This window comes from Ranitomeya imitator, chromosome 1 (genome assembly GCF_032444005.1).
Source record: "Ranitomeya imitator isolate aRanImi1 chromosome 1, aRanImi1.pri, whole genome shotgun sequence".
Classification (NCBI taxonomy): Eukaryota; Metazoa; Chordata; class Amphibia; order Anura; family Dendrobatidae; genus Ranitomeya; species Ranitomeya imitator.
The window spans coordinates 1,073,232,093-1,073,258,442 of NC_091282.1; the positions used below are offsets into that span (position 1 = coordinate 1,073,232,093).

Here is a 26,350-nt window from a genome sequence, read left to right on the forward strand (position 1 = left end):
GACCAGGGAATACTGGTCATGTGCCTTTTAGACCAGGGAATACTGGTCATGTGCCTTTAAGACCAGGGAATACTGGTCATGTGCCTTTAAGACCAGGGAATACTGGTCATGTGCCTTTTAGACCAAGGAATACAGGTCATGTGCTTTTTAGACCAGGGAACACTGGTCATGTGCCTTTTAGACCAGGGAATACTGGTCATGTGCCTTTAAGACCAGGGAATACTGGTCATGTGCCTTTAAGACCAGGGAATACTGGTCATGTGCCTTTTAGACCAGGGAATACTGGTCATGTGCCTTTAAGACCAGGGAATACTGGTCATGTGCCTTTTAGACCAGGGAATACTGGTCATGTGCCTTTTAGACCAGGGAATACTGGTCATGTGCCTTTTAGACCAGGGAATACTGGTCATGTGCCTTTTAGACCAGGGAATACGAATACAGGTCATGTGCCTTTTAGACCAGGGAATACTGGTCATGTGCCTTTAAGACCAGGGAATACTGGTCATGTGCCTTTAAGACCAAGGAATACAGGTCATGTGCCTTTAAGACCAGGGAATACTGGTCATGTGCTTTTAAGACAAGGGAAAACTGGTCATGTGCCTTTTAGACCAGGGAATACTGGTCATGTGCCTTTAAGACCAGGGAATACTGGTCATGTGCCTTTTAGACCAGGGAATACTGGTCATGTGCCTTTTAGACCAGGGAATACTGGTCATGTGCCTTTTAGACCAGGGAATACTGGTCATGTGCCTTTTAGACCAGGGAATACGAATACAGGTCATGTGCCTTTTAGACCAGGGAATACTGGTCATGTGCCTTTAAGACCAGGGAATACTGGTCATGTGCCTTTAAGACCAAGGAATACAGGTCATGTGCCTTTAAGACCAGGGAATACTGGTCATGTGCTTTTAAGACAAGGGAAAACTGGTCATGTGCCTTTAAGACCAGGGAATACTGGTCATGTGCCTTTAAGACCAGGGAATACTGGTCATGTGCCTTTAAGACCAGGGAGGGGAATTATTGCAGAGTCGTTGTGCCCCTTTAATGTAAAGTCGTCGCCCTTGTGTGAGCCGGCTGGGTGGACCAAGATGGCCACCGGGAGTTGCAGAGGTGATAAAATCTCGCAGAGAGCGAGAAGCGCCAAATTGGGGGCGGAGCCACAGACACGATGTGGGCGGAGCCTCAAGACTTCCATGAATAGGCCCAAGCCAGGGCCCAAATTTCTGCAGCTGGCGGGAGCGATAACAGAGGTAGAAATGAGGGGCGTTGTAGTGGCCGAGAAAAAACTGAGTGATTCATGCCAGCCGAGAAGCGCCAGAAAGGCGGGCAGAGCCGCCTTATGGCGCCATAGTGCGGGTGCGTCTTCCGGGGTGCGGCCTACACATCGACCGAAGCCGGGGGCTAAATTTTTGCAGCCGAAGGGGGGGACCTCAGGGAGGTGGGGCACAGGGAAGCTGAGGCAGCCTGTCAGCATGTGAATATCCCGCTGAAGAGGCCCACCGCTGACTGAATCCACTCACCATGGGTGTGCGTCCTGGCATGGAGCCGCCGCGGATGACTGGGTTTCAGCGCCGAGGAAAGCGCGCACTCTACTGCTCTGCTGCAGGTCAGGTATTGCAGCGAGGACGGTGCAGGGATAGAGGGATAAACTTCAATCCACCATCCCTTTGTTAGGGACGTGGAGAGGAACTGTCCGCCTCCTTGTGCCATCCGCTTTAACAGTGGTGGTGCAGTGGGGGCTGCTCGGACGCCATAGAGAGGGGCCTCTGTACATCCACTGAGTTCAGCCCCCGGGTGTACAGGGCCAGATGTCCGGCAATAGGCCTGGCTGCAGTAGAGGGTACGTGGAGGCGACACTCCATGTGCTCGTCTGTTGATGGTGCGGGGAGATCGGTGCCCTTGAAGGGACCCGTCGCCCCTAAGAATCAGCCCAGGCCTGGCATCCCATGTCGCAGGAGAGGATACGGAGAGGCGACACTCTCCGTGCTCGCCTGTTGATGGTTCGGGGAGATCGGAACCTTGAAAGGATCTGTCGCCCCATTCGTCCGTGGAAAAATTAAAATAAAAAATGTAAAAGGTAAAAATAAAATAAGAAAGAGTTTTGGGTCTGAATAGCAGACCCGTCCATGCGCCTCCTACAGACACTAAGCAAGAACTAGTTAGCCGAGAGCCAGCAGGAGGGTGTATGCTGCAGGGTAGGAGAGAACTTTCTTTGTATCACTTAAGGTACCTTCACACTGAGCAACTTTAGAACGAGAACGACAGCGATCCGTGACGTTGCAGCGTCCTGGATAGCGATCTCGTTGTGTTTGACACACAGCATCGATCAGGATCCCACTGTGACATCGCTGGTCGGAGCTGAAAGTCCAGAACTTTATTTGGTCATCAGGTCGGCGTGATTCCTCCTATTTGACAGCAAAAGCAATGATGCCTGCAATGTTTTTTCATGAAGGTAACAACCAGCGAGAACGATAAGTACGTCACTGGATCGCTCCTGCATCGTTCTGCTGTTGCCGTGTTTGATGTCTCCTAGCGACCTAAACAGCGACGCTGCAGCGATCGGCTCGTTGTCTATATCGCTGAAGCGTTGCTTAGTGTAACGGTACCTTTAGTGTCAGCCTCCTAGTGGCAGCAGCATACACCCACGGTCTGTGTCCCAAAATGAGGCGAAGGAGAAAGAGAGTGAGCGAAAAGAGAGAAAGTGAGCGAAAAGAGAGAAAGTGAGCGAAAAAGAGAGAGTGAAAAAGAGAGACTGAGTGAAAAAGTGTGAGCGAAAAGAGAAAACGTGAGCGAAAAAGAGTGAGCGAAAAAGAGTGAGCGAAAAAGTGAGCGAAAAAGAGTGAGCGAAAAAGAGAAAGCAAAAGAGAGCGAGAAAAAGAGAGCACGAAAAAGAGCGCGAAAAAGAAAGTGCAAAAAAGAGAAAGAAAAAGAGAAAGAAAGGAAACAAAAAAATAAAGAAAGAGAGAAAAAAGTGAGACAGAAAAAGAAAGATATAGATTTAAAAAGGTTGAGAAAAACATTGCCCCCTATTCACATGGGCCAATAAGAGCTTTCACTTTGCCTTTTTGAGATGTATTTTTGAGTGCTGTGCCCTTGTTTGGACGATACATGCACTGGGTGGATGGTGAGTAGCCATCATTACACCTATTGCAGATACATGGCAGTGACATGTTTGCATGACCCTGTACATACAAGTGTAGCAGATCGCACCTGTCCACAAATGCTTGCCTGGACACCTCTTCCAGCCTCTTTAATTCCTTCCTTACTGCATCTCCATCAGGGAGAGGGGTCTGAGGAATGGGGCCATTACATGGTTGTGCCTGGACTGCGGCTCTGTAGGGGTCAGTAACAAAAGTACAGTTAGTACCAGACGGTGATGCCTTCTATATAAACTTGAGGCAACATTATTGACACCCGCCATGGTTTATTATAAGGAGCCAATATCGGATGTACAGTGGCATTTAAATGTGTGTCCACCCTTGTTAAAAATTACCGTTATTGAGAACAGTTAGGCAAGTTCAAGATGAAATGATCTCTAAAAGGCCTAAAGTTACAGATTTAGATTTTAGGCAAAAAAAAAAAAAAAAACATTTTCATCTTTTACATTTTAAAAATGACAAAAAGAAAATGACCCAATGCAAAAGATTGGGCACCCTGAATGGTTAGTACCTAGTACGACAGCTTGTAAATGCTTTTTGTAGCCAGTCAAGAGTCTTTCAATTCTTGTCTTTGAGCGATTTTCATCCATGCTTCCTTGGAAAATTCTTGCAGTTCTGTGAGATTCCTGGGTCTTCTGACATGCACCACTATTTGAGGTCTAGCCACAGATTTTCAGTGATGTTCAGATCAGAGGACTGTGAGGGCCAATGTAAAACCTTCAAGTTGTGCTTTTTGAGTTAGTCTATACTGGATTTTGACATGTGTTTACTTTAGAATTAATATCCATTTGTAGAGGCCATCATCTTTTTAACTTCAGCTTTTTTTTTTTTTTTTTTTTTTTTTTTTTACACATGATGTTATGTTTGAATCAATTTGTTGAAATGTCATTGAATCCATTGTTCTCTCTACCCGTGAAATGTTCCCTGTGCCGTTGGCAGCAACACAACCCCAAACCATGATTTATCCACCCCCATGCTTAATGGCTGGCATGTTTTTTTCCTGAAATTCTGTGTCCTTTTTAATCCACAGATACCTTTGATTATTGTGGCCAAAGAGTTCTATTTCAACCTCATCGGTCCACAGGACTTGTTTCAAAATGCATTAACTTGTTTGGATGTTCTTTTGCATACTTCGGACACTGAATTTTATGGTGAGGATGCAGGAGAGGTTTTCTTTTGAGGACTCTGCAATGAAGGCCATATTTGTGCAGGTGTCTCTGAACAGTAGAACAATGTACTACAAATCCAGAGTCTGCTAAATCTTTCTGACGGTCTTTTGCAGTCGAGTAGGGGTTCTATCTTGCTTGTCTAGCCATCCTACAAGCATCTCTCCCTGAAATTTTGCTTGTTCTTCCGTATCTTGACCTCCACTGCTCCAGTTAACTGCCATTAAAGGGAACCTGTCACCTCGTTTTGCCACTATAAGATGCAGCCACTGCCTTTCGGGGCTTATCTACAGCATTCTATAATGCTGTAGATAAACCCCGGTCCGACCTGAAAGAGAAAAAAAACAAGATTTATTATACTCACCGGGGGCATGGGTGTAACCGGTCCTGGGTCCGGCGCCTCCCATCTTCATGTGATGTCATCATCCTGCTTGCTTCGTGTCGTGGCTCCAGCGCAGGCGTACCGATCTGCCCTGTTGAGGGAAGAGTAAAGTACTGCTGAGCGCAGGTGCTGGGCCTCTCTGACCTTTCCCGGCACCTGCGCAATGCATACTTTACTCTGCCTTCAACAGGGTATATTAGCACGCCTGCGCAAGAGCGCGGCACGAAGCAAACAGGATGACGACATCGCATGAAGATGAGAGGCGCCGAACCCGGGACCTGCGACACCCATCGGACCGGACGACCACCGGGTGAGTATCATAAAACTTGTTTTTCTTCTCTTTCAGGTCGGACCGGGGGGCTTATCTATAACATTATAGAATGCTGTAGATAAGCCCCGAAAGGCGGTGTCCGCATCTTATAGCGGCAAAACAAGGCGACAGGTTCCCTTTAAATGCATTTCAAACTGAGGAAAGAGCAACTCGCTTTTCTATCTTCTTATAGCTTTCTCCTGCTTTGTGGGCCTTCACCATTTTCAGAGTGCTAGGCAGCTGCTTAGAATAACCCATGGCTACAGCTTTTTGGCACGATGATAGAAGAGGCTGGTTATTTATAAAGCTGGGAAATTTGTATCACCTGGCCTTTCCTAATGATGATAGTGAACAAGCCACAACCCTAACAGGTTAATTAGGGTGAGAAAACTTGGTCAAAGTTATCTGAGTACACAAATCTCAAGGTGCCTGAACTTTTGCCTAGTCCCATTTTCCTTTTTGCAATTTTTAAAATGAAAAAAAAAACAAAAAACTTTTTTTTGCCTAAAATACAAAGGAAATGTATCATCTTTAACTTTAGGCCTTTTTACAGTGGTGTCAAGAACTGTAGAAGAAAAAAACAAAAAACATTGTTCATCTAGTGGCCAACAAGTGACACAGCACCAGAAGGATCTGTGCTCGGTCACCATTCAGATACTGTAGTGACGCACTGTTCTACGGGGCCAATATGCTCAGTATCTCATCATTGGGTCACATACTTAGGTGCTGCATCAAGGTTCTGCATTTCGGCTCTGTGCTTGACTTCTCGGTCATCTGATGGCTTCTGTTTCTGCAGCTGGTCCAGTACAGAATGGTAATGCTCATAGGATGCTCGGACAGCAGCCTGTGGAGGCGCCGCGCCTCCTCCACCCCCAAAGTATGGCGCCTGGGAAGGAAAAGCACAGGAAGCCGTCAATTTACACAAATCATTTTAAAAAAAGTCAATTTTAAAAGGCCATCAGCCACCTAATGTGTGTGGGAGCAGGAGGCGTAAGAAATTAAACCATCTGTAGGAAATATCCTAAACCCAAAAAACTAAAACATTACCTTGTGTAATGGCTGCTCCAGTGCTAATGCCTTGGTGGTCTATACTGGTATTTGATTACTCCTGTGGATCAATAACACACTGACTCACGCACAGATGTGAAAACTGAAGTCAGCGACCACTGGAGGAGCAGCAGTGTTTAGTGATGTTTGGTTTCATTATTTTATAACAATTTGCGTTCTTTATTGATCAACCCTTATAAGGGATCTTCGACGTATTCACCTTCATGTCTCCACTTCCTCCTGAGCCAATCACATTCTTCCAGCCTTGCTCCCTTGCGCGATTTATCCGCTCCAACTGCAAACAAAGACAACACTGTTTAGCCAAACTTGATGTTCTATAAAAAGCTTTATGGTTGGAGCTACACAGACACTTTGGCTGCGATGTGGGTCACGCGACCAAAGATGGACTGCGACAAGCAAGCTGCAAGAAGTCGGAGCAAGTTAGATATTTTGCTACCTGTTTGTCGTGGTTGCAGTACGGTAGGGTGAGAATGACCTGCAGTACGCTAGATTGATGATAATCAGCAGCACACTAGGGTGAGAATGACCTGCAGTATCTAGGGTGAGAATGACCTGAAGTACACTAGGGTGAGAATGACCTGCAGTACGGTATGGTGATGAAAACCTGCAGTACGGTAGGGTGAGAATGACCTGCAGTATCTAGGGTGAGAATGACCTGCAGCATGGTAGGGTGAGAATGACCTGCAGTACGCTAGGGTGAGAATGACCTGCAGTACGCTAGGGTGAGGAAAACCTGCAGTACGCTAGGGTGAGAATTACCTGCAGTACACTGGGGTGATGATAACAAGCAGTACACTAGGGTGAGACAGACCTGCAGTACACTAGGGTGATGATAACCTGCAATATGCTAGGGTGAGACGGACCTGCAGTACGCTAGGGTGAAAATGACCTGCAGTACGCTCGGGTGATACTGACCTTCAGTATCCTAGGGTGATGATAACCTGCAGAATGCTAGGGTGAGAATGACCTGCAGTACCCTAGGGTGATAATAACCTGGAGTACCCTAGGGTGAGACTGACCTGCAGTACGGTAGGGTGATGATAACCTGCAGTACCCTCGGGGAGAATGACCTGCAGTACCTAGGGTGATGATAACCTGCAGAATGCCAGGGTGAGACTGACCTGCAGTACACTAGGGTGATACTGACCTGCAGTATACTAGGGTGATGATAACCTGCAGTACGCTAGGGTGAGACTGACCTGCAGTACCTAGGGTGATGATAACCTGCAGTACCCTAGGGTGATGATAACCTGCAGTACCTAGGGTGATGATAACCTGCAGTACACTAGGGTGAGAATGACCTGCAGTACACTAGGGTGATGATAACCTGCAGTACCCTAGGGTGATGATAACCTGCAGTACCCTAGGGTGATGATAACCTGCAGTACCTAGGGTGATGATAACCTGCAGTACACTAGGGTGATGATAACCTGCAGTACCCTAGGGTGATGATAACCTGCAGTACCCTAGGGTGATGATAACCTGCAGTACCCTAGGGTGATGATAACCTGCAGTACCTAGGGTGATGATAACCTGCAGTACACTAGGGTGATGATAACCTGCAGTACCTAGGGTGATGATAACCTGCAGTACACTAGGGTGATGATAACCTGCAGTACCTAGGGTGATGATAACCTGCAGTACACTAGGGTGATGATAACCTGCAGTACCTAGGGTGATGATAACCTGCAGTACCTAGGGTGATGATAACCTGCAGTACCTAGGGTGATGATAACCTGCAGTACACTAGGGTGAGAATGACCTGCAGTACACTAGGGTGATGATAACCTGCAGTACCCTAGGGTGATGATAACCTGCAGTACCCTAGGGTGATGATAACCTGCAGTACCTAGGGTGATGATAACCTGCAGTACACTAGGGTGATGATAACCTGCAGTACCTAGGGTGATGATAACCTGCAGTACCCTAGGGTGATGATAACCTGCAGTACCTAGGGTGATGATAACCTGCAGTACACTAGGGTGATGATAACCTGCAGTACACTAGGGTGATGATAACCTGCAGTACCCTAGGGTGATGATAACCTGCAGTACCTAGGGTGATGATAACCTGCAGTACACTAGGGTGATGATAACCTGCAGTACCTAGGGTGATGATAACCTGCAGTACACTAGGGTGAGAATGACCTGCAGTACACTAGGGTGATGATAACCTGCAGTACCCTAGGGTGATGATAACCTGCAGTACCTAGGGTGATGATAACCTGCAGTACACTAGGGTGATGATAACCTGCAGTACCTAGGGTGATGATAACCTGCAGTACACTAGGGTGATGATAACCTGCAGTACACTAGGGTGATGATAACCTGCAGTACCCTAGGGTGATGATAACCTGCAGTACACTAGGGTGATGATAACCTGCAGTACACTAGGGTGATGATAACCTGCAGTACCTAGGGTGATGATAACCTGCAGTACCCTAGGGTGATGATAACCTGCAGTACCTAGGGTGATGATAACCTGCAGTACACTAGGGTGAGAATGACCTGCAGTACACTAGGGTGATGATAACCTGCAGTACCCTAGGGTGATGATAACCTGCAGTACCCTAGGGTGATGATAACCTGCAGTACCTAGGGTGATGATAACCTGCAGTACACTAGGGTGATGATAACCTGCAGTACCTAGGGTGATGATAACCTGCAGTACACTAGGGTGAGTACCGACACTAGGGTGATGATAACCTGCAGTACACTAGGGTGAGAATGACCTGCAGTACACTAGGGTGATGATAACCTGCAGTACGCTAGGGTGAGTACCGACACTAGGGTGATGATAACCTGCAGTACCCTAGGGTGATGATAACCTGCAGTACAGTAGGGTGATGATAACCTGCAGTACCCTAGGGTGATGATAACCTGCAGTACCCTAGGGTGATGATAACCTGCAGTACCCTAGGGTGATGATAACCTGCAGTACCCTAGGGTGATGATAACCTGCAGTACAGTAGGGTGATGATAACCTGCAGTACCCTAGGGTGATGATAACCTGCAGTACCCTAGGGTGATGATAACCTGCAGTACCCTAGGGTGATGATAACCTGCAGTACAGTAGGGTGATGATAACCTGCAGTACCCTAGGGTGATGATAACCTGCAGTACCCTAGGGTGATGATAACCTGCAGTACCCTAGGGTGATGATAACCTGCAGTACCCTAGGGTGATGATAACCTGCAGAACGCTGTGATGTTTGCGACTTTTGGTCATGTGTCCTGTGTCACAGCTAAAAATTGCCATGTAGTCTCTGTCTAAAAATTTTGGAGGATTCTAGGAAATTCTAACATAACATGCACAATTATTTGGCAATCAGGACACCAGTGTACGGTTCTGTGCACACTAGCACGGCCTTTGTTTTTACAGGATCCATGATGGATTATAACAGATCATTTTATTTTCCTTTTCATTACATAGACTATTCTGATTGTCAAAAAAGAATGAGAACCTGCCGGACAGTACAAGTGTGAACGGCTCATTATTCTTAAGTAAGTCCAGACGCGAATTCCAAGATCCACACCATCTCCTGATTCTAGTGGAGATTTCTTTACATTAGGATGGCGTTGTGAAAACACCATCAACTCGAATCCTACTGTAATTTACTGGGAATATGTGGTACGGATGTGAACTTACATTTAGCCTGCAGATAATGTCACCGCCACCTGCGGTCTACGCCCTCTGCCATAATAAAACACCCGGTGACTGGCGATTAGGCGGAGCTTGGGTAAGAACAGTGTCTTCCAAGCGCTTGAATTGGTCTGTTAGTGAATGCTGGTATATTGCTGCCCCCTGGTGGATTTTTATGTAATTAAATCGATAGAAATGAACGTGAGACCAAGATGAAGTAAGATCAGCGAATAGAACTGCTCCTATAGGGATTTACAAAACTTACCAATGTATCCTTTGATCGAATGATCAAACAAGAACATGCTATAATTTGCAGATAAAACAACCCGAGCTTACTGACGTGAATAAAAGAGGGGAAAAGAACACAGACTGAAGCATACTTACAGCACGGGTGACTAACTCACCCTTTCCTTCTCCAGACGTCTCATCTGTTCGGCTTTCAGTAAGTTCATCTGGAAAGTAGTAAAAACGCACAAATCAACAGTTATCATCGATCATGTAAGAGAAAAAGCTCTGCCAGCAATATCTACTGACAGCAGAGACAGAGCATTCTACAAAATGCTCATATGAATAAGGTTCTGATTCTATGTAGAAGCTCAGGCTTTTACCATCAATTTTACTGGACATATCCATTCTGGAAGACTATGAGCATCCTCAATGTTATGGGGAGGAAACAGCCAATCTCTCAGACACAGCAGCATATGGTCCTGCCCACACCAATTACCTGCTACCGGCTCACTGACGTGGGTGGTGCGCTCTTACCCTAATTCTGAGATTTACAAGCAGGTTCAAGGGTTATTGCCATTGTCTAATATGATGCAAAGTGCTCGGAAAAACAATCAACCTTTCAAATCGCTAATTTAAAATGTTCCCCCATTCTCTCACTACCCCTAATTTTACACGGCTGAGATCACCAGATGAACGAGCAAAACACTCTATCGTAAGGTGAAATTTATTTTGTGTCACACTAAAGATCATTGCTCTGATTAGTTTGTTTACACAGGACTATGTGCTGCCGAGAACAACGGTGGTCTATGTGCCCTGAATGATCTAATGGAGCTTGTTCAGGGCGCATCGTTCGCTGTGTCCTGTCTGCGTAAGTAATAAATGACTGCCGATCAGCAAACAAGTACACAGAAAGGTGGGATTAGCAAGTATGGTAAAGCACCAGATTAATCTGAGGATCATACAAAAAAAATTGCAGTTGCAACCAAACAGACAAAAGTATGATAAAAGTAAATTTCTATTGAAAAGTAACTAAAATATGGGACATACAGTTATGCCAAAATAAAAGGCATCACACTCCAGCAAATGATGTAGCTCATGCATGAATAATAACAAATAGATATCCCTTAATATGCAGAAATAATAATGAACAATCACATGGCCCCAGGAGACAATGTAATAACCCAGGACACAAAAGGTGATTGCTCTAGTAATAAATGTTGCTTATGGCAGCATAGTAAGAATAAGGTAAAAATAAAGTAGATACAAATAAAGAAATTGCTACTAGTGCTGGAGGTAAATGCCATGACCCCGGCGCGCGTTTTGGCACTAATGACTTTTTCTGGGGTAGTGGCTTCACAAACTAATAGTCATTTAGTGCCACCAGTCGTTAGGTGTAAAACAGAACACAACCTGATTCCACTCTGATCAAACTCAGACTCTGATCAGATTAGCACAATCGGATGGTATTTTTCAGGTGGAGAATATAAGGTCCTGCGACCCTAGCCTAAGAGAGAGGGGAACTGAAACTTAAAATTTCCTTTTTCAGCTCATTGGGAAACTAAATCACAACAGTCGTCCTCCCAATAAGATTGGTCTAAAGTTGCCATAACTATTAATTATTGTTTAATATTGTGCTATAGAGCAATAAGATATGCTCTATATGTCTGGACTGCACGTTGGTTAGCTGGTCCTGACAATGGTGTGTAGAGACATGTTGTAGGCGTTTTGGACTTTATATTCCTATATGTACCGTAATTTGCGTTCTAGTTGAATACGACTGGTGTTTAAAAGGGTGGAAAGGGCGGGGGTGAAAACGTCCTGATTGGGATATCCTGCTTTTTCTTTCTGTAAAAGGTTTTAAAATCAATAAACATTTACTTTTTAAAATTTTTATCACAGTTTTCTGGTGTTAAAGCTTTGGTGAATCGGCCTTTAAGTTGGGACCAAAACCCCCTCTCCCCTTCTCTTTTCTTTCTAAATTTCTCGCTTTTTTTCTTCTTTCTTAATACTTGTTCTATAAAAATACTAGCACAATGTCAGCCATCCAGTCATATGGTTTGTTTCTACAGCAGGTGTCTTTTATGATGCTGTTAAATAAAAATGATTGAACCGCACTCAGGATCAGTCGGCCTTTGGCAATCAGGTGATGGCATATGAGAATATCACAAAACCAAGGAAGAAAAAAGAATGGAGCCAGCCTTAAACTAAACACTTAGCAGACTTTTATTTGTAGGGCGATTCCACATTACTCGAGCAGTCCGTACCTGTTCTCGGTGTCTCTTCTCTTTTTCAAGCTGTCTAATCTCCAGCCTTTTCTTCTTCACCACATCCTGCAAAACGCAAAAGTACAATTACTTCTCCCGCACTCGGATGCCTTGTGTTCCTAGTGAAAAAAGGGTTAGTGTCATCAAAGCTAGAAGGAGACCATGATTAGTGGGTGAGAGTGGGAAGAAACTAGGAGGAAAGGTTTTGAGGTTTTAAGTAGGTTCATTCTGTAGAGCATGAGCAATGACGTGGCCGGCACCCGAGCCACACTGCTGATCCTCCAGCTCTGGGGGAGTTGCTTTGCGGTGGATTTTTAAGAAGGCAGCAGGGGCAGCTCTATACCTCTAACATTTTCCTCCTGTCTTCTACTGGATTCATTTTCTTCATTGGCACTGCTGGGGCCTGGACAAAGAGTGAAACTGCAAATTAGAAGACTCAAAGAGCACAGCAGGCAGACACCCGTGGTGGGAAGTGGACAGGTTGTACAGAAGTTAACGGAACGTTTATGTACAAATATTGAAACTTAAAGGGGATCTCTGCTACTTTTTATTAGTGTAAAAATGGCCCGAGATGATGCTTAAAAAAAAAAAAAACATACTTACCTACTGGTGGACCCTCAGCTGCTCCTTTCTACTGCTCCAGATATCTTTGTTGGTTTTCAGGTGAACAGTGCAGTCAATCAGATTGGCTGCAGCGGTTACCCTATACCCCCCAACAGAAAAGGAAGCAGTGAGGAAAACAGTAGAATACTGAGCAACAGGTTTTTGGTGGGCATGTGTGTTTTTTTTTTAATGTAATGAACAACATGAACCGTTTTTACACTAATACAAAGTAATGGACAACCACTATTTCTCAAAGGGGTTGTCCACCCAAAAGAACATACACATAAGTGATCTTTAGAAATAGTACGCTATACAAGTTACTAATGGAGGTCAACAGAAACCAGGTCCACCATTGTCCGGTAGCTTCTTCTTCTGCTCAGGTCCCAGGCACTATATTTCCAGTCACGTGCTTGACACTGAACAGTGTTTCGGGGGACGAGGAGTGACCCCAGCGTCCCTTTCCAGGATTATTCATTGGCTGTGGCAGAGCAAACGGCACAATAAGCAGTCGGACGTCGGTCACACGGTGCTCTGGTCACAAACCCACACAGGAACGTGTCAAGTGTCGGACACCAGACCAGAAGCAAGCTCCCGGAAGATGGGGGCACCTAGCCTAGATCATTTAGGCAGGATGGGAGTACGGGAAGATGTAAAGAAGAGGCATGGACATCTCGCACATGAGAGGTGAGGGGTGAGGCACCTGTGCAGCCCCTTCTGTGAAGCTTAGGGACCTCAGGGAACATGTTTTCTATTACGATAGGGCCCAGTAACGTTTCATTACCAATAAACCTCCATTGTTCCCACCTGTCTGTGTTTGATCTGCGGCTTCCTCTCGTAATGCTTCTTAGCGTCTACAGGCTTTTTGACAGATAAAGGCACTCCGTACTTAGCAGCTGGCTTTGTGATTTTCTGAGCAGGAGGGGAGGCTGACGGTGTGACTTGTGCTGGTCTTTTGGCTTAGTTCAGAAAAATACATGGTCAATGATGAAAAAGTGAAACTATTTATGTAATAAGAAATTAAAGTAAAATGTCAAAATGAAGAGTGATTAAAATAAAGAATACGTCATAACAAGAAAGAACTGTATCTGAGATGTCGGACTCACCTGCTGCTGCGTGGCCTGGAGGTTTAGGAGGATTCAGAACTGCTCCCACACCAAACTCCTCAGCAATAAGCTGGAAAAGACGAACCATAGTGTGGACATGAACGCACGCAAGGTATAGAAGGAAAAAAAAAAAAAAAAAAAAAATCACATTATTTCTGTCTGCTGTGATTATTATAAATCCCATTCATGGCACAATTTATAGTGTTTTTTTTTCCTAATGACTAATGAAAACTCAGTAGAGAGAAGTTTCCACGTGCTGATACACTTAGGACCCGATTCATCAACGCCTTTACACCAGAAAACTGGAGTAAAACACTCTGAAAAGTAAAAGAATTTAGCAAAAAACAAGATGCCTAACATTTCTGCAACTTTTGGAGTTTTCGTGCTAGGAGTAACATTTCTGGTGAGGAGCTTGGAGGCGCACGCCACTGAAAAGATGTGCAGACTTCAGTAAGCGAGGGGTTCTTCTTAATGAACTCTGGTACGTAACACCAGTCTCAAAAAATCGGGAGCTTAGCCTTTTTTCTAACTAAACCATATCAGTGAAAGCAGAACTACCACCATGCTTTTTTGGTGAACATCAGTGTTCCACATAAAGTAAAAATTCTGTGGCATGGTTAAAGATGGTTAAAGGGGTTGCCCAATACTAGGACAACAGTTTCTCAATCTGAATGTTTGCACCTGTTAAAATAAAAAACACTTAGGCCACTTTCACACGTTCAGTATTTGATCAGTATTTTATATCAGTATTTGTAAGCCAAAATCAGGAGTGGAGCAATCAGAGGAAAAGTATAATAAAGACACGTCACCACTTCTGAAGTTTTTAACCACTCAGGTTTTGGCTTACAAATACTGATGTAAAATACTAATCAAATACGGAAAGTGGCCTTATAATCCCCTCCGGTGTGGGCGCGGTTCCATCAGTATTGGCACTCACTTTCCGGGGCTCATGTGAGGTTGTTACATCACATGATCCCTGCCCCCAATCAGCGTCGGCTCCACTGTCCCCGGATTTAGTTGAATAAGTAATCAAGAGGAAGTCAGAACCGCGGCTGCTTTCTCACCCCCTCTTGATTACTTAGAAGTCCAAAGGTGGGAACATGGAAGCCAGCGCTGATTGGGCACAGGGATCATGTGACATAATCTCAAGTGAGCCCCGGGAACATAAGTGCCGTCTTGAGTGATGCATGCCTCAAGCAACCAGTGACCTCGTCGGACTCAATATGTTTCTTGGCAGGGGCATGGAGTGCAAATGCAGCTTTTATTAAAATTTCTGTTAGGTTTGCCATCTCTTGAGGTAACCAAGAGCAAGAATACCCTTCTCTCACAAACCAGTCCCAAACTATCTAATATAGGCCCCAGGACACACTCGTTTCTATCCCCTAACAGCAGACAGCTTTTAGTCTTCAAAAAAATGAGGAAACCTTCCTCGTGCCTACTCCTTCATGGCACCCTCCAATTTGCCTTGGAAGATTGCTACCAAGCTTCGTGCTGACAAGTTCGCCACACGATCGAGTGCTCTTCAGGTGAGAGATTAACCTCTCCTCTTCCAAGATAGTGATCTTGTCACAATCATGGATATCTAGATCAGATAGGTCTTCTTCTAATATGAATATTAGATTAATTTCTCCACCTTCCTTGCAACTTGGTTCTCTCCACCTGACTTTGTTTTATAGAGCCATCTTCTCAGTCCTAAGAAAGGACTGAATTGTCTGCTCTCCTCCTCTGACAGATTTCTAGTTTTTAATTATAAACAGCTTGTGGCTCCCAAAAGAAAGGAAGTGGTCCATCCCTTTGTGTACCTGATACAACTAAAAACATGTCCACTTATGTTGTCTTGAGGATGGAATTTCTTTGCTCAGTTATATCTTTCATGAATCCTGGCAAGAGCTCCCTTTCCTGTGCAAACCAGGACGACTACCTCCACATCTCTATCACTCTGTTCTACCCAGTTCAGCCCACACATTATTTTTAGTTGTGTATTCACAAAAGTCATGTCTTATACCTTAAAGGGGTGGGTGGGGGTCAGGGAGGTTGTAGTCCTAAACTAATGACCAACATTCTCATCAGCCCATTCTTGGACTGAGAACCAAGAATGTCTGCAGATAACCGGGATCCTATATCACACTTTGACTGAATAATCTACAATCTAGGTTCCTCCTTGACACATTTTTATTGGTGATGCTTCTTCACACATCCATGACAAATATTCTACACTCCGACAAGAGAACATCTCCTCAAACCAGAATCCGGACTCTTAGAAATACATGTCACATGTCGCTCCATTTTCTACATGACAATTATAGGCAATATGGCAGCATCCTTAAAGGTCATCCTTTTTACTTAGTTTCCACAGTCTTTGTGTATTGGCTTTTCCTCTTAGGGAAGAAAATCACCCTTTCAGAATCTCCTCTAATCCGTTTAAGTCGCTTTTTACCCTCAGTTCTATGGCAAGTTTGGAGAAGGACTGTTTGGGCAAGTTTGGGTAAATCTGACAGGGAGAAGGACTTGGGGATCCTAGTTAATGATAAACTTACCTGGAGCAGCCAGTGCCAGGCAGCAGCTGCCAAGGCAAACAGGATCATGGGGTCCATTAAAAGAGGTCTGGATACACATGATGAGAGCATTATACTGCCTCTGTACAAATCCCTAGTTAGACCGCACATGGAGTACTGTGTCCAGTTTTGGGCACCGGTGCTCAGGAAGGATATAATGGAACTAGAGAGAGTACAAAGGAGGGCAACAAAATTAATAAAGGGGATGGGAGAACTACAATACCCAGATAGATTAGCGAAATTAGGATTATTTAGTCTAGAAAAAAGACGACTGAGGGGCGATCTAATAACCATGTATAAGTATATAAGGGGACAATACAAATATCTCGCTGAGGATCTGTTTATACCAAGGAAGGTGACGGGCACAAGGGGGCATTCTTTGCGTCTGGAGGAGAGAAGGTTTTTCCACCAACATAGAAGAGGATTCTTTACTGTTAGGGCAGTGAGAATCTGGAATTGCTTGCCTGAGGAGGTGGTGATGGCGAACTCAGTCGAGGGGTTCAAGAGAGGCCTGGATGTCTTCCTGGAGCAGAACAATATTGTATCATACAATTATTAGGTTCTGTAGAAGGACGTAGATCTGGGTATTTATTATGATGGAATATAGGCTGAACTGGATGGACAAATGTCTTTTTTCGGCCTTACTAACTATGTTACTATGTTACTATGTAAGTCATCCTCCAGCAGATAGTCTGACACCGTTGGGAGTCGATATTAGCTGTCCTACCCATTAACATATTTGATCTCAATATTTATCTTACCTGTGGAGATAAAAGCTTTTCAATGCGCTTAAATATAAAAGGCTTCTCCAATATGGAGTTGACAGATGGACGATCCCTGGGATTCCTCTTAAAAAGCATAGATAGCAGGTTACGAAGATCATAGGAATAATGCACTGACACAGGAGGATAAGATCCTCGAATGATCTTCAAAACTAGGTTCTTCATGTTACCGGCTTCAAACTGAAAGTAAATCAAATATATGATGAAAGAAATAGATAGAAAAAAAAATGATGTGCAGAATAGTACAAATTATTTTTGAATATTTACAGGTGTTTCTCATGAAAATTAGAATATAATCAAAAAGTTAAACTCATATTATATAGAGTCATTACAAACTCTATATAGAGTCATTAATGACTCTATAGAATATGAGTATCATTATTTGTATTGAAGAACTGAAATAAATTAACTCTTTGATGATATTCTATTTTGTGAGAAGCACTTGTAATTCCTTTATACCATATGTAATTGGACAAAGCCTGAAACTGTGACAGCGTAATGAATACGTATCGTTACTACCAAAAACAAAGGGAGAAAAAAATCTTGAGACCCTTTATTGTTACTTACCGCATGTTTGAGAGTGCACATTTCATACAGGACACATCCCAGTGCCCAAATGTCACTGAAAAAGAAAGTATACCGAATAGTGAGAACAAACTATTATTGGGCAGTGCAGCTCGCATAGATGAATGCACAATCAGGGCAGACGTTGAGAACACCTTCACCCCATGAGCAGCTGTGTGTGGAAAGCTCTAACATTCAAGTCTATGGAAAAGCTCTGTACTCCATACAAAGGATGGGGCATACAAGAATCCATCTTTTCTCCACTGCTCACTGAGAAGAGACACTCAGACAGGTTTCGCGTACATGTATATAAGATTGTGAGGAATGCACAGCACTTTAAAGAGGACCTGTCACTTGCTCAAAAAAATTGAGCTAAACACATGGTAAATCTCTGACCTTCCCTGATTCTGCCACTTTTATGTTTTGTGCTGCACCACTGCATTAAGGAGATGTTCACAAGTGTGGCTGTTGGAGAGCAGTATGTGAAATCTCTGCTAACAGTTCTTCTGCACGTTTCTTCAGGGTCTTCTCTTGGGGTGAGCGCTTTCTCCTTTGCTCACAGTCGCTGTCAATAACAGCTTGGCTGCTGATCAAGCAGTCTAACAATCTCATATGGCAGGGTCTGTGAGGTGGGTGGGGGAGTAGTTAAAGTGCATGCCCCCCAGAAAAGACTCTGAAGGAACATCAAGCTGAACGGCAAACAGAAACTTGCCTGACAGACCAAGCTCCAGAATTGTCACATTTCTAGGCTATTTCATCTTTCTCCAGTCAAGGTCACTGCCATGCAGAATATTCCCTTGCCAAAATCACTAAAGGACCTTGGTGCCTTCCTAGGCCTCGTGGAGGACTGTAGGGAATGGACACTCTGTACATCACTAATCACTGCATGATGCATGAAGTAAAGTTCCATCCAAATTCCCTGAAGAAGAAAATGTTCATTTATGTGCACTCAAACATGCAGTATCCAGTGGGCCAGCCAGTGGCATATCACATTATGGTCCCTCTTTCACTTTGATCTAGTAGTAGCCCAAAAGCCATGCCCATGAAGTGCTTACACAATTCCATGGGGAAAGCAAATGTGCCGTGCGTCCTACTCATTACACCTAGACCCTGTCATCCAAGGGGTACCTTCAAGTGTCCGAGCAGTAGCAGCTACTCTAAGGGTATGTTCCCACGATCAGGAATTGCAGCGAACATACACTGTGTCAAAGCACTGCCAGTCCCAGATCATTGGAACGTAGCCTTAAGGACAAGGGCACTGACATCTGACATTATATTAGATAACCCACCATTGTAGCCCCACACGCAGCCAGTGAGATTCAAAAGAGCACGGACCAAACATCTCCCAGCTACCAGGCTCGCTAAGTAAAGGGTTCCCCATCCCACATCTGCACATATTGCCAATTAAGGTCTGGCTCGAGTGTCCATTATCCTGGTCTCAGCCCTTATCCCCATGCTCGCCACTTGACACATGGTAAGGTTTTGATACTAGAGGTTAAGACAGTCACGAGTAAGGTCACCATGACGTGGTGGACAGGCTTAAACATTTTTTTTAATCAAAATTATGTTAACTAAGCGCCCTATGTTATTTTCATGAACTATTGCTGTTTATTTATTTACTGCAGGGTATTTGCTTATTATATTTTATCTGGAGTTTTGTCTGATTAGTGGCTGCAAAGCACACCAACTTATATTCCAGTTCATCTTTTTTTTTTTTAATAAACCATAGTTGCCCCACACGCAGTCAGTGAAATTCAAAAGCGAGTACAGACCAAACATCTCTCAGCTACCGGCCTCGCTACATACAAGGCTTCACTTATCGGCACCTGCTGGCAGCAATACATGTGAACAGTGAACCCAGCCACTCTATTTCCCATGGGAGAGGGAACAGAGTCAGAACTACACGAAGCACATGATTGCCCTGAATGGATGATAAGTGAATCCCAAGGTCTTGAAAATGTTATCAGTGTTATTCGTACTAACGCACATATTCAGTTTTTCCTAGAAGGCAGCAGATTTTGCGAAAATGGTCAATTCAGAACTGGCTACAGTGGCATGTAAATGTTTGGGCACGCCTGGTCAAAATTACTATTATTGTGAAGAGTTAAGCACGTTGAAAATGAAACGATCTCTAAAAGGTCTAATATTAAAGATGACACATTTACTTTGTATTTTAGCAATATACTGTATATATATATAAATTTTTATAACATTTTAAAAATTACAAAAAGGAAAATGGATGGATGCAAAAGTTTGGGAACCCTGCATGCTTACTACCCAGTAGCACCCCTTTTGCAACTATCTCACTTTGTAAACGCTTTTTTGTAGTCAGTCAAGAGTCTTTCAATTCTTGTGTGAGGGATTTTCATCCATTCTTCTAGCTCTGTGAGATTCCTGGGACGTCTTGCATCCTCTGCTATTTTGAGGTCTAGACACATATTGTCAATGGTGTTCAGATCAGTGGACTGTGAGGGCCATTGTAAATCCTTCAGCTTGCATCTTTTGAGGTAGTCCATTGTAGATTTTGACATGTGTTTAGGAATATTATCCTTTTGTAGAAGCCATCCTCTTTTCAACTCCAGCTTTTTTTTTTACAGATGGTGTTATGTTTGAATCAAGAATTAGTTGAAATTTAATATGCAAATTGCCTCTTCTGAGAAAAAGAGGACTTAAACTCTATAGCGCCACCTGTTGGAAGTAGCAATCCTACAAGTCACAATCAACCCTTTAAACGAGTCGTGCAATATGACTTAGGATAAAAGCCAAATCAGTATCTCAATTCGCAGACACGGTGTTTCGGGCAGTTGGGCCTCGTCAGTGCGAAGCATGAGAACTGATTTGGCTAGGTGAGAGGCTCTGGACTGGGGTCCAATGAAATTTCATTGAATCCATTCTTCCCTTTACCCGTGAAATGTTCCCTGTGCCATTGGCTGCAACACAACCCTAAAGCATGATTTATCCACCCAGATGCTTAATGGTTGGTGAGATGTTCTTTTCCTAAATTCTGTGCCCTTATTTCTTCACACATACCTTTGATCATTGTGGCCAAAGAGTTCTATTTTAACCTCATCAGTCCACAGGACTTGTTTCCAAAATGCATCAGTTTTGATTAGATTTTCTTTTACATACCTCGGACGCTGAATTTTATGGTGACGATGCAGGAGATGTTTTCTTCTGATGGCTCTTCCATGAAGGCCATATTTGTGCAGGTGTCTCTGAACAGTAAAACAATGTACCAACACCAGAGTCTGCTCAACCTTTCTATAGGTCTTATGCAGTTAGGCTACGTTCACATTTGCGTTGTGCGATGTTGCATCGGCGACGCAACGCACAACGCAAACAAAAACGCACGCTAAAACGCATAGTTTTGCGAAGCATGCGTCCTTTTTTGCCGAATTTTGGATGCAAAAAAAATGCATCTTGCTGCGTCCTCTGCGCCCTAACGCTTGCGGCAAAAAAAAAAACGCATGCATCGCAAAACGCATGTCCATGCGCCCCCATGTTAAATATAGGGGCGCATGGCGCATGCGTCGCCGCGGCTGCGCCCGACGCAGCCCGGCAGAACGCAAATGTGAACGTAGCCTTAAGCGGAGGTTCGGATTTCCTCTCTAGCAATCCTACGAGCAGCTCTCACTGAAATTTTGCTTGGTCTTCCAGACCTTATCTGGACCTCCACTGTTCCTGTTAATTGCCATTTCTGAATTACATTTCAAACTGGAGGAAAGGGCAACTTTGCTATCTCCTTATAGCCTTCTCCTTTGTAGGCCTCCATCATTTTCAGAGTGCTAGGCAGCTACTTAGAAGAACCCATAGCTGCTTGTTGGCACAAGGTTAGAGGAGGCTGGGTTTTTATAAATCAAAGTTAATGGAGCACACAAATCTTTAAGGATGCCCAAACATTTGCATCAGCTCATTTTCCTTTTTGTAATTTTTAGAATGTAAAAGATTACCATAAATTTATTTTTTGCCTAACATACAAAGTAAATGTGTCATTTTTACCTTTAGGCCTTTTAAAGATCATTTTATCTTCAAACTCACTTAACTGTTCACAATAACAGGAATTTTGACCAGAGGAGCCCAAACTTTTACACTTTATCGTGGTTTTCCTGATGAAGAAGCTGTATGCTCTGAAACGCGTTGACGAATAAATCACTTACTACTGGATTGGCATCCTTCTTTCACGGCAGCGCAGAACAACCCATCTGCTTCTTCTTTTTATGAATAGTTGCGGCTGACTTAGTTCCCTGCGATGACGCTGAGTCACTAGTGCATCACATAGTAATAAAGTTTACAAAGCACTGTGCATTAGAGACCAAGAGACTTCACGTCTGCGTCTTTCTCTCCAGTGCGCTGTTCTACCTATTAGAAACCTGAGGAAATCATGAGCCAGATGATTTCAGTCTAATCCTAAATTAAATGACTCTGACGAGCGGCACAATCAGCAGAGCTCAGGGATTTGTACAAGTTATTTAACTACAATTTTTGGAGAAAGTGACAAAGACCTCCCGGCGGCAGCAGTAAACAACGATGATCTAATCTATTGTTGCATCTATGATGCTAAACAGGATGGGTGGAAATAAAGGAATGTCAAAATTTGGGGTAATCTAAGCAAAAACAAACAATGATACGATGTGTGAAATATTCCGTTTTTATGCCTCTTTTAAGGTACCGTCACACATAGCGACGCTGCAGCGATACCGACAACGATCCGGATCGCTGCAGCGTCGCTGTTTGGTCGCTGGAGAGCTGTCACACAGACAGCTCTCCAGCGACCAACGATCCCGAGGTCCCCGGTAACCAGGGTAAACATCGGGTAACTAAGCGCAGGGCCGCGCTTAGTAACCCGATGTTTACCCTGGTTACCATCCTAAAAAGTAAAAAAACAAACGCTACATACTTACCTACCGCTGTCTGTCCTCGGCGCTCTGCTTCTCTGGTCTGGCTGTGAGCGCCGGGCAGCCAGAAAGCAGAGCGGTGACGTCACCGCTCTGCTTTCCGGCTGACCGACGCTCACAGCCAGAGCAGGAGGAGAGCAGAGCACAGCGCTGGAGGACAGACGGCTGTAGGTAAGTATGTACTGTTTGTTTTTTTACTTTTAGGATGGTAACCAGGGTAAACATCGGGTTACTAAGCGCGGCCCTGCGCTTAGTTACCCGATGTTTACCCTGGTTACCAGCAAAGACATCGCTGAATCGGTGTCACACACGCCGATTCAGCGATGTCTACGGGGAGTCCAGCGACGAAATAAAGTTCTGGACTTTCTTCCCCGACCAGCGATCTCCCAGCAGGGGCCTGATCGCTGCTGCCTGTCACACTGGACGATATCGCTAGCGAGGACGCTGCAACGTCACGGATCGCTAGCGATATCGTCTAGTGTGACAGTACCTTTAGTAAAAAGCTTTCCAAATGTACAGACAAAAGCTATGGTCATCCTTTAAGAGATGACCCCTGATGGAATTACTGGCTAGGAAATCAATCCTAAGGCTGATCAGAAAGAGACAATGTGTATTATTTACCTTTTATTGTTGTAGGGCCGGTTCTCGCATATTTCAGGAGACAGGTAATATGGCGTCCCTATACATGTTCGAGCCAGTTCGATGGTACTGTACAAGAAGAAATCATGCGACATTAAAAGATAAGAGACTTGTTCACTTTAAGCATTCGGGCACCGGACCACAACACCGACCTATTCAGCACTCTCGCTATTCCAAAGTCACCCAGCTGGATGGTCCCACTTTTGGTCAAAAAGATATTCTAGAAAAGTGAGAAATCATTTATTAGTTCCTGGAAGGACCATCCGAAGACCACCAGTAACAATCCCAGTGGAGGTCCGGCTTACCTGAGACTTGATATCTCGGTGGAGAATTTTCCGATCATGAACATGCTTCAGGGCCAAACAAAGCTGAACAAACCAATCTAGAATCTAGTGAGAAGAAATGAACAGACGTCATAGATCATTTCATTTAGTAAACTTAAATAACTTGGTCTAACATTCTTCAACGGGCAGAAATGCAAAGGGTTAAAAAAACAGGCAACTTTGTAATTTACTTAAAAGGGGTATTCCCATCTCAAAGATCCTATTAAATATGTAGTAGGTGTAATAATAATAATATTTATAGCAATTACCTCCTATTAGAAATGTAGTTTAGTTATTCTGATTCGTTATGTCTCTTTCCTCATGTGCAGGCATTGTAGGACCTTAAGTATCCATGGTTACGGCCACTAGCAACTAGGTAACTGTCACTATATAAGTGGTCATAACTATGGATACCTAAGCCACTACAATGTCTGCACATTAGGAAAGAGACACAGAGAATCAGAAAAACTATACTACATTTCTAATTGGAGGAATTTGCTAATATTATTATTGCACCTACTAAATATAGGGATAGGATTTCGGAGATGGGAATACCCCTTTAAGAATGGAGTGGTTTTTTTTAATTTTTATAGATGACTGTTTGTTGCCTAGGATACCAACCACCTCTGCAGTCTATCAGCAGTGGTCAGACAGTAATTCCAAGCTCTTTCCAAAAGAAGCCAACTGGATCCAGCCAGCTATCAGTGTCCTTGCCATCCTCAGATATTGCAGAGGCAAAGCAGCGAAGAGCGAACAGTTCAGGCCAGTGGTATGACAATTCGGAGGTAAGGACTGCAATCAGGGATGATGGGGAATCCAATAGCAACTGGGCCCGTAAGGCATCCAGGCTCATTCGTCCTTCCATTAACCAGGCCGGGGTCCGCAGCTTGACTTTCGAGCTGCTTCCAGCCTTTCTGTCACGAGTTACCGCCGTGACAGAGAGGGGCCACAAGACGACAGCGTCTGATTTCACGTACCCTGCACTGATCAGAAACACTTCTCCTTCATATTAAATGGAGAAAATTTTTGTTAACATTCCACGGTGAAACTGTTCAGCTTTGACTCTCTGTAGCTTACTTACTTGGATGATCTCAGCTGTTCAGTACTGAATACTCCCCTAAACAGCTCAGGCAAAAAGTAAGAGACCACCACATCAAATCCCTGTCATGGGCAGCCCAATCTCCAGACCTGAACCCCATTGAAAACCTCTGGAACGTCATCAAGAGGATGATAGATAGTCACAAGCCATCAAACAAAGAAGAACTGCTTACATTTTCCACGAGAAGCAGCGTGAAAGACTGGTGGAAAGCATGCCAAGACGCATGAAAGCTGTGATTAAAAATCATGGTTATTCCACAAAATATTGATTTCTGAACTCTTCCTGAGTTAAAACATTAGTATTGTTGTTTCTAAATGATTATGAACTTGTTTTATTTGCATTATTTGAAGTCTGAAAGCACTGGTTTGTTTGTTTTTTAATTTTGACTATTTCGCCTTTTCAGAAAAAAAATACAAAATGTATCCGTATATACTCGAGTATAAGCCGAGATTTTCAGCCCAAATTCTTGGGCTGAAAGTGCCCCTCTCGGCTTATACTCGAGTCAAGGTGGGCGGCAGGGTCGGCGGGTGAGGGGGTGAGGGCGCTGAGGTATACTTACCTGCTTCCAGCGATCCTGACGCTCCCCGCCTGTCCCACGGTCTTCGGTGCTGCAGCTCTTCCCCTCTTCAGCGGTCACGTGGGACCGCTTATTAGAGAAATGAATAAGCGGCTCCACCTCCCATAGGGGTGGAGCCACATAGTCATCTCTCTAATCAGCGGTAACGGTGACCGCTGATAGAGGAAGAAGCTGCGGCACCGAAGACAGCTGTCCGGGAGAAGGAGCCGGACGCCGGGACCAGGTAAGTATCGCATATTTACCTGTCCCCGTTCCAGCCACCGGGCGCCGCTCCATCTTCCCGGCGTCTATCCGCTCTGACTGTGCAGGTCAGAGGGCGCGATGACGCATATAGTGTGCGCGGCGCCCTCTGCCTGATCAGTCAGTGCGGAGAGACGCCGGGACCGGACGCTGGGAGCTGCAAGCAGCGAGGTGAGTATGGCTTTTTTTTTTTACTGCAGCAGCGGCACAGATTTATGTGGAGCATCTATGGGGAAATATGAACGGTGCAGAGCACTATATGGCACAGCTATGGGGCAATAATGAACGGTGCAGAGCACTATATGGCACAGCTATGGGGCAATAATGAACGGCGCAGAGTACTATATGGCACAGCTATGGGGCAATAATGAACATAGTAACATAGTAACATAGTTAGTAAGGCCGAAAAAAGACATTTGTCCATCCAGTTCAGCCTATATTCCATCATAATAAATCCCCAGATCTACGTCCTTCTACAGAACCTAATAATTGTATGATACAATATTGTTCTGCTCCAGGAAGACATCCAGGCCTCTCTTGAACCCCTCGACTGAGTTCGCCATCACCACCTCCTCAGGCAAGCAATTCCAGATTCTTACCGCCCTAACAGTAAAGAATCCTCTTCTATGTTGGTGGAAAAACCTTCTCTCCTCCAGACGCAAAGAATGCCCTCTTGTGCCCGTCACCTTCCTTGGTATAAACAGATCCCCAGCGAGATATTTGTATTGTCCCCTTATATACTTATACATGGTT

At 44.4% G+C, this 26,350-nt stretch overlaps 1 protein-coding gene across 4 annotated transcripts in view; it reads right to left on the minus strand.

Moving 5' to 3' along the window:
• NEK1 (NIMA related kinase 1) overlaps positions 1-26,350 on the minus strand; it is a 195,962-nt gene that overhangs the window by 121,397 nt on the left and 48,215 nt on the right. For 2 of the 4 annotated variants that reach the window (XM_069744212.1, XM_069744210.1), the window contains exons 4-16: positions 23,664-23,747; positions 23,511-23,578; positions 23,341-23,427; positions 17,828-17,882; positions 17,240-17,440; positions 13,924-13,993; positions 13,625-13,776; positions 12,561-12,620; positions 12,218-12,283; positions 10,130-10,177; positions 6,284-6,358; positions 5,736-5,902; positions 3,211-3,333 (exon numbers count right to left, since the gene is read on the minus strand). In XM_069744212.1, coding sequence (XP_069600313.1) covers positions 3,211-3,333; positions 5,736-5,902; positions 6,284-6,358; positions 10,130-10,177; positions 12,218-12,283; positions 12,561-12,620; positions 13,625-13,776; positions 13,924-13,993; positions 17,240-17,440; positions 17,828-17,882; positions 23,341-23,427; positions 23,511-23,578; positions 23,664-23,747 — 1,256 coding nt within the window. The remainder of the gene's footprint in view (positions 1-3,210; positions 3,334-5,735; positions 5,903-6,283; positions 6,359-10,129; positions 10,178-12,217; positions 12,284-12,560; positions 12,621-13,624; positions 13,777-13,923; positions 13,994-17,239; positions 17,441-17,827; positions 17,883-23,340; positions 23,428-23,510; positions 23,579-23,663; positions 23,748-26,350) is intronic. The other 2 variants (XM_069744213.1, XM_069744211.1) reach the window with 1 other exon arrangement.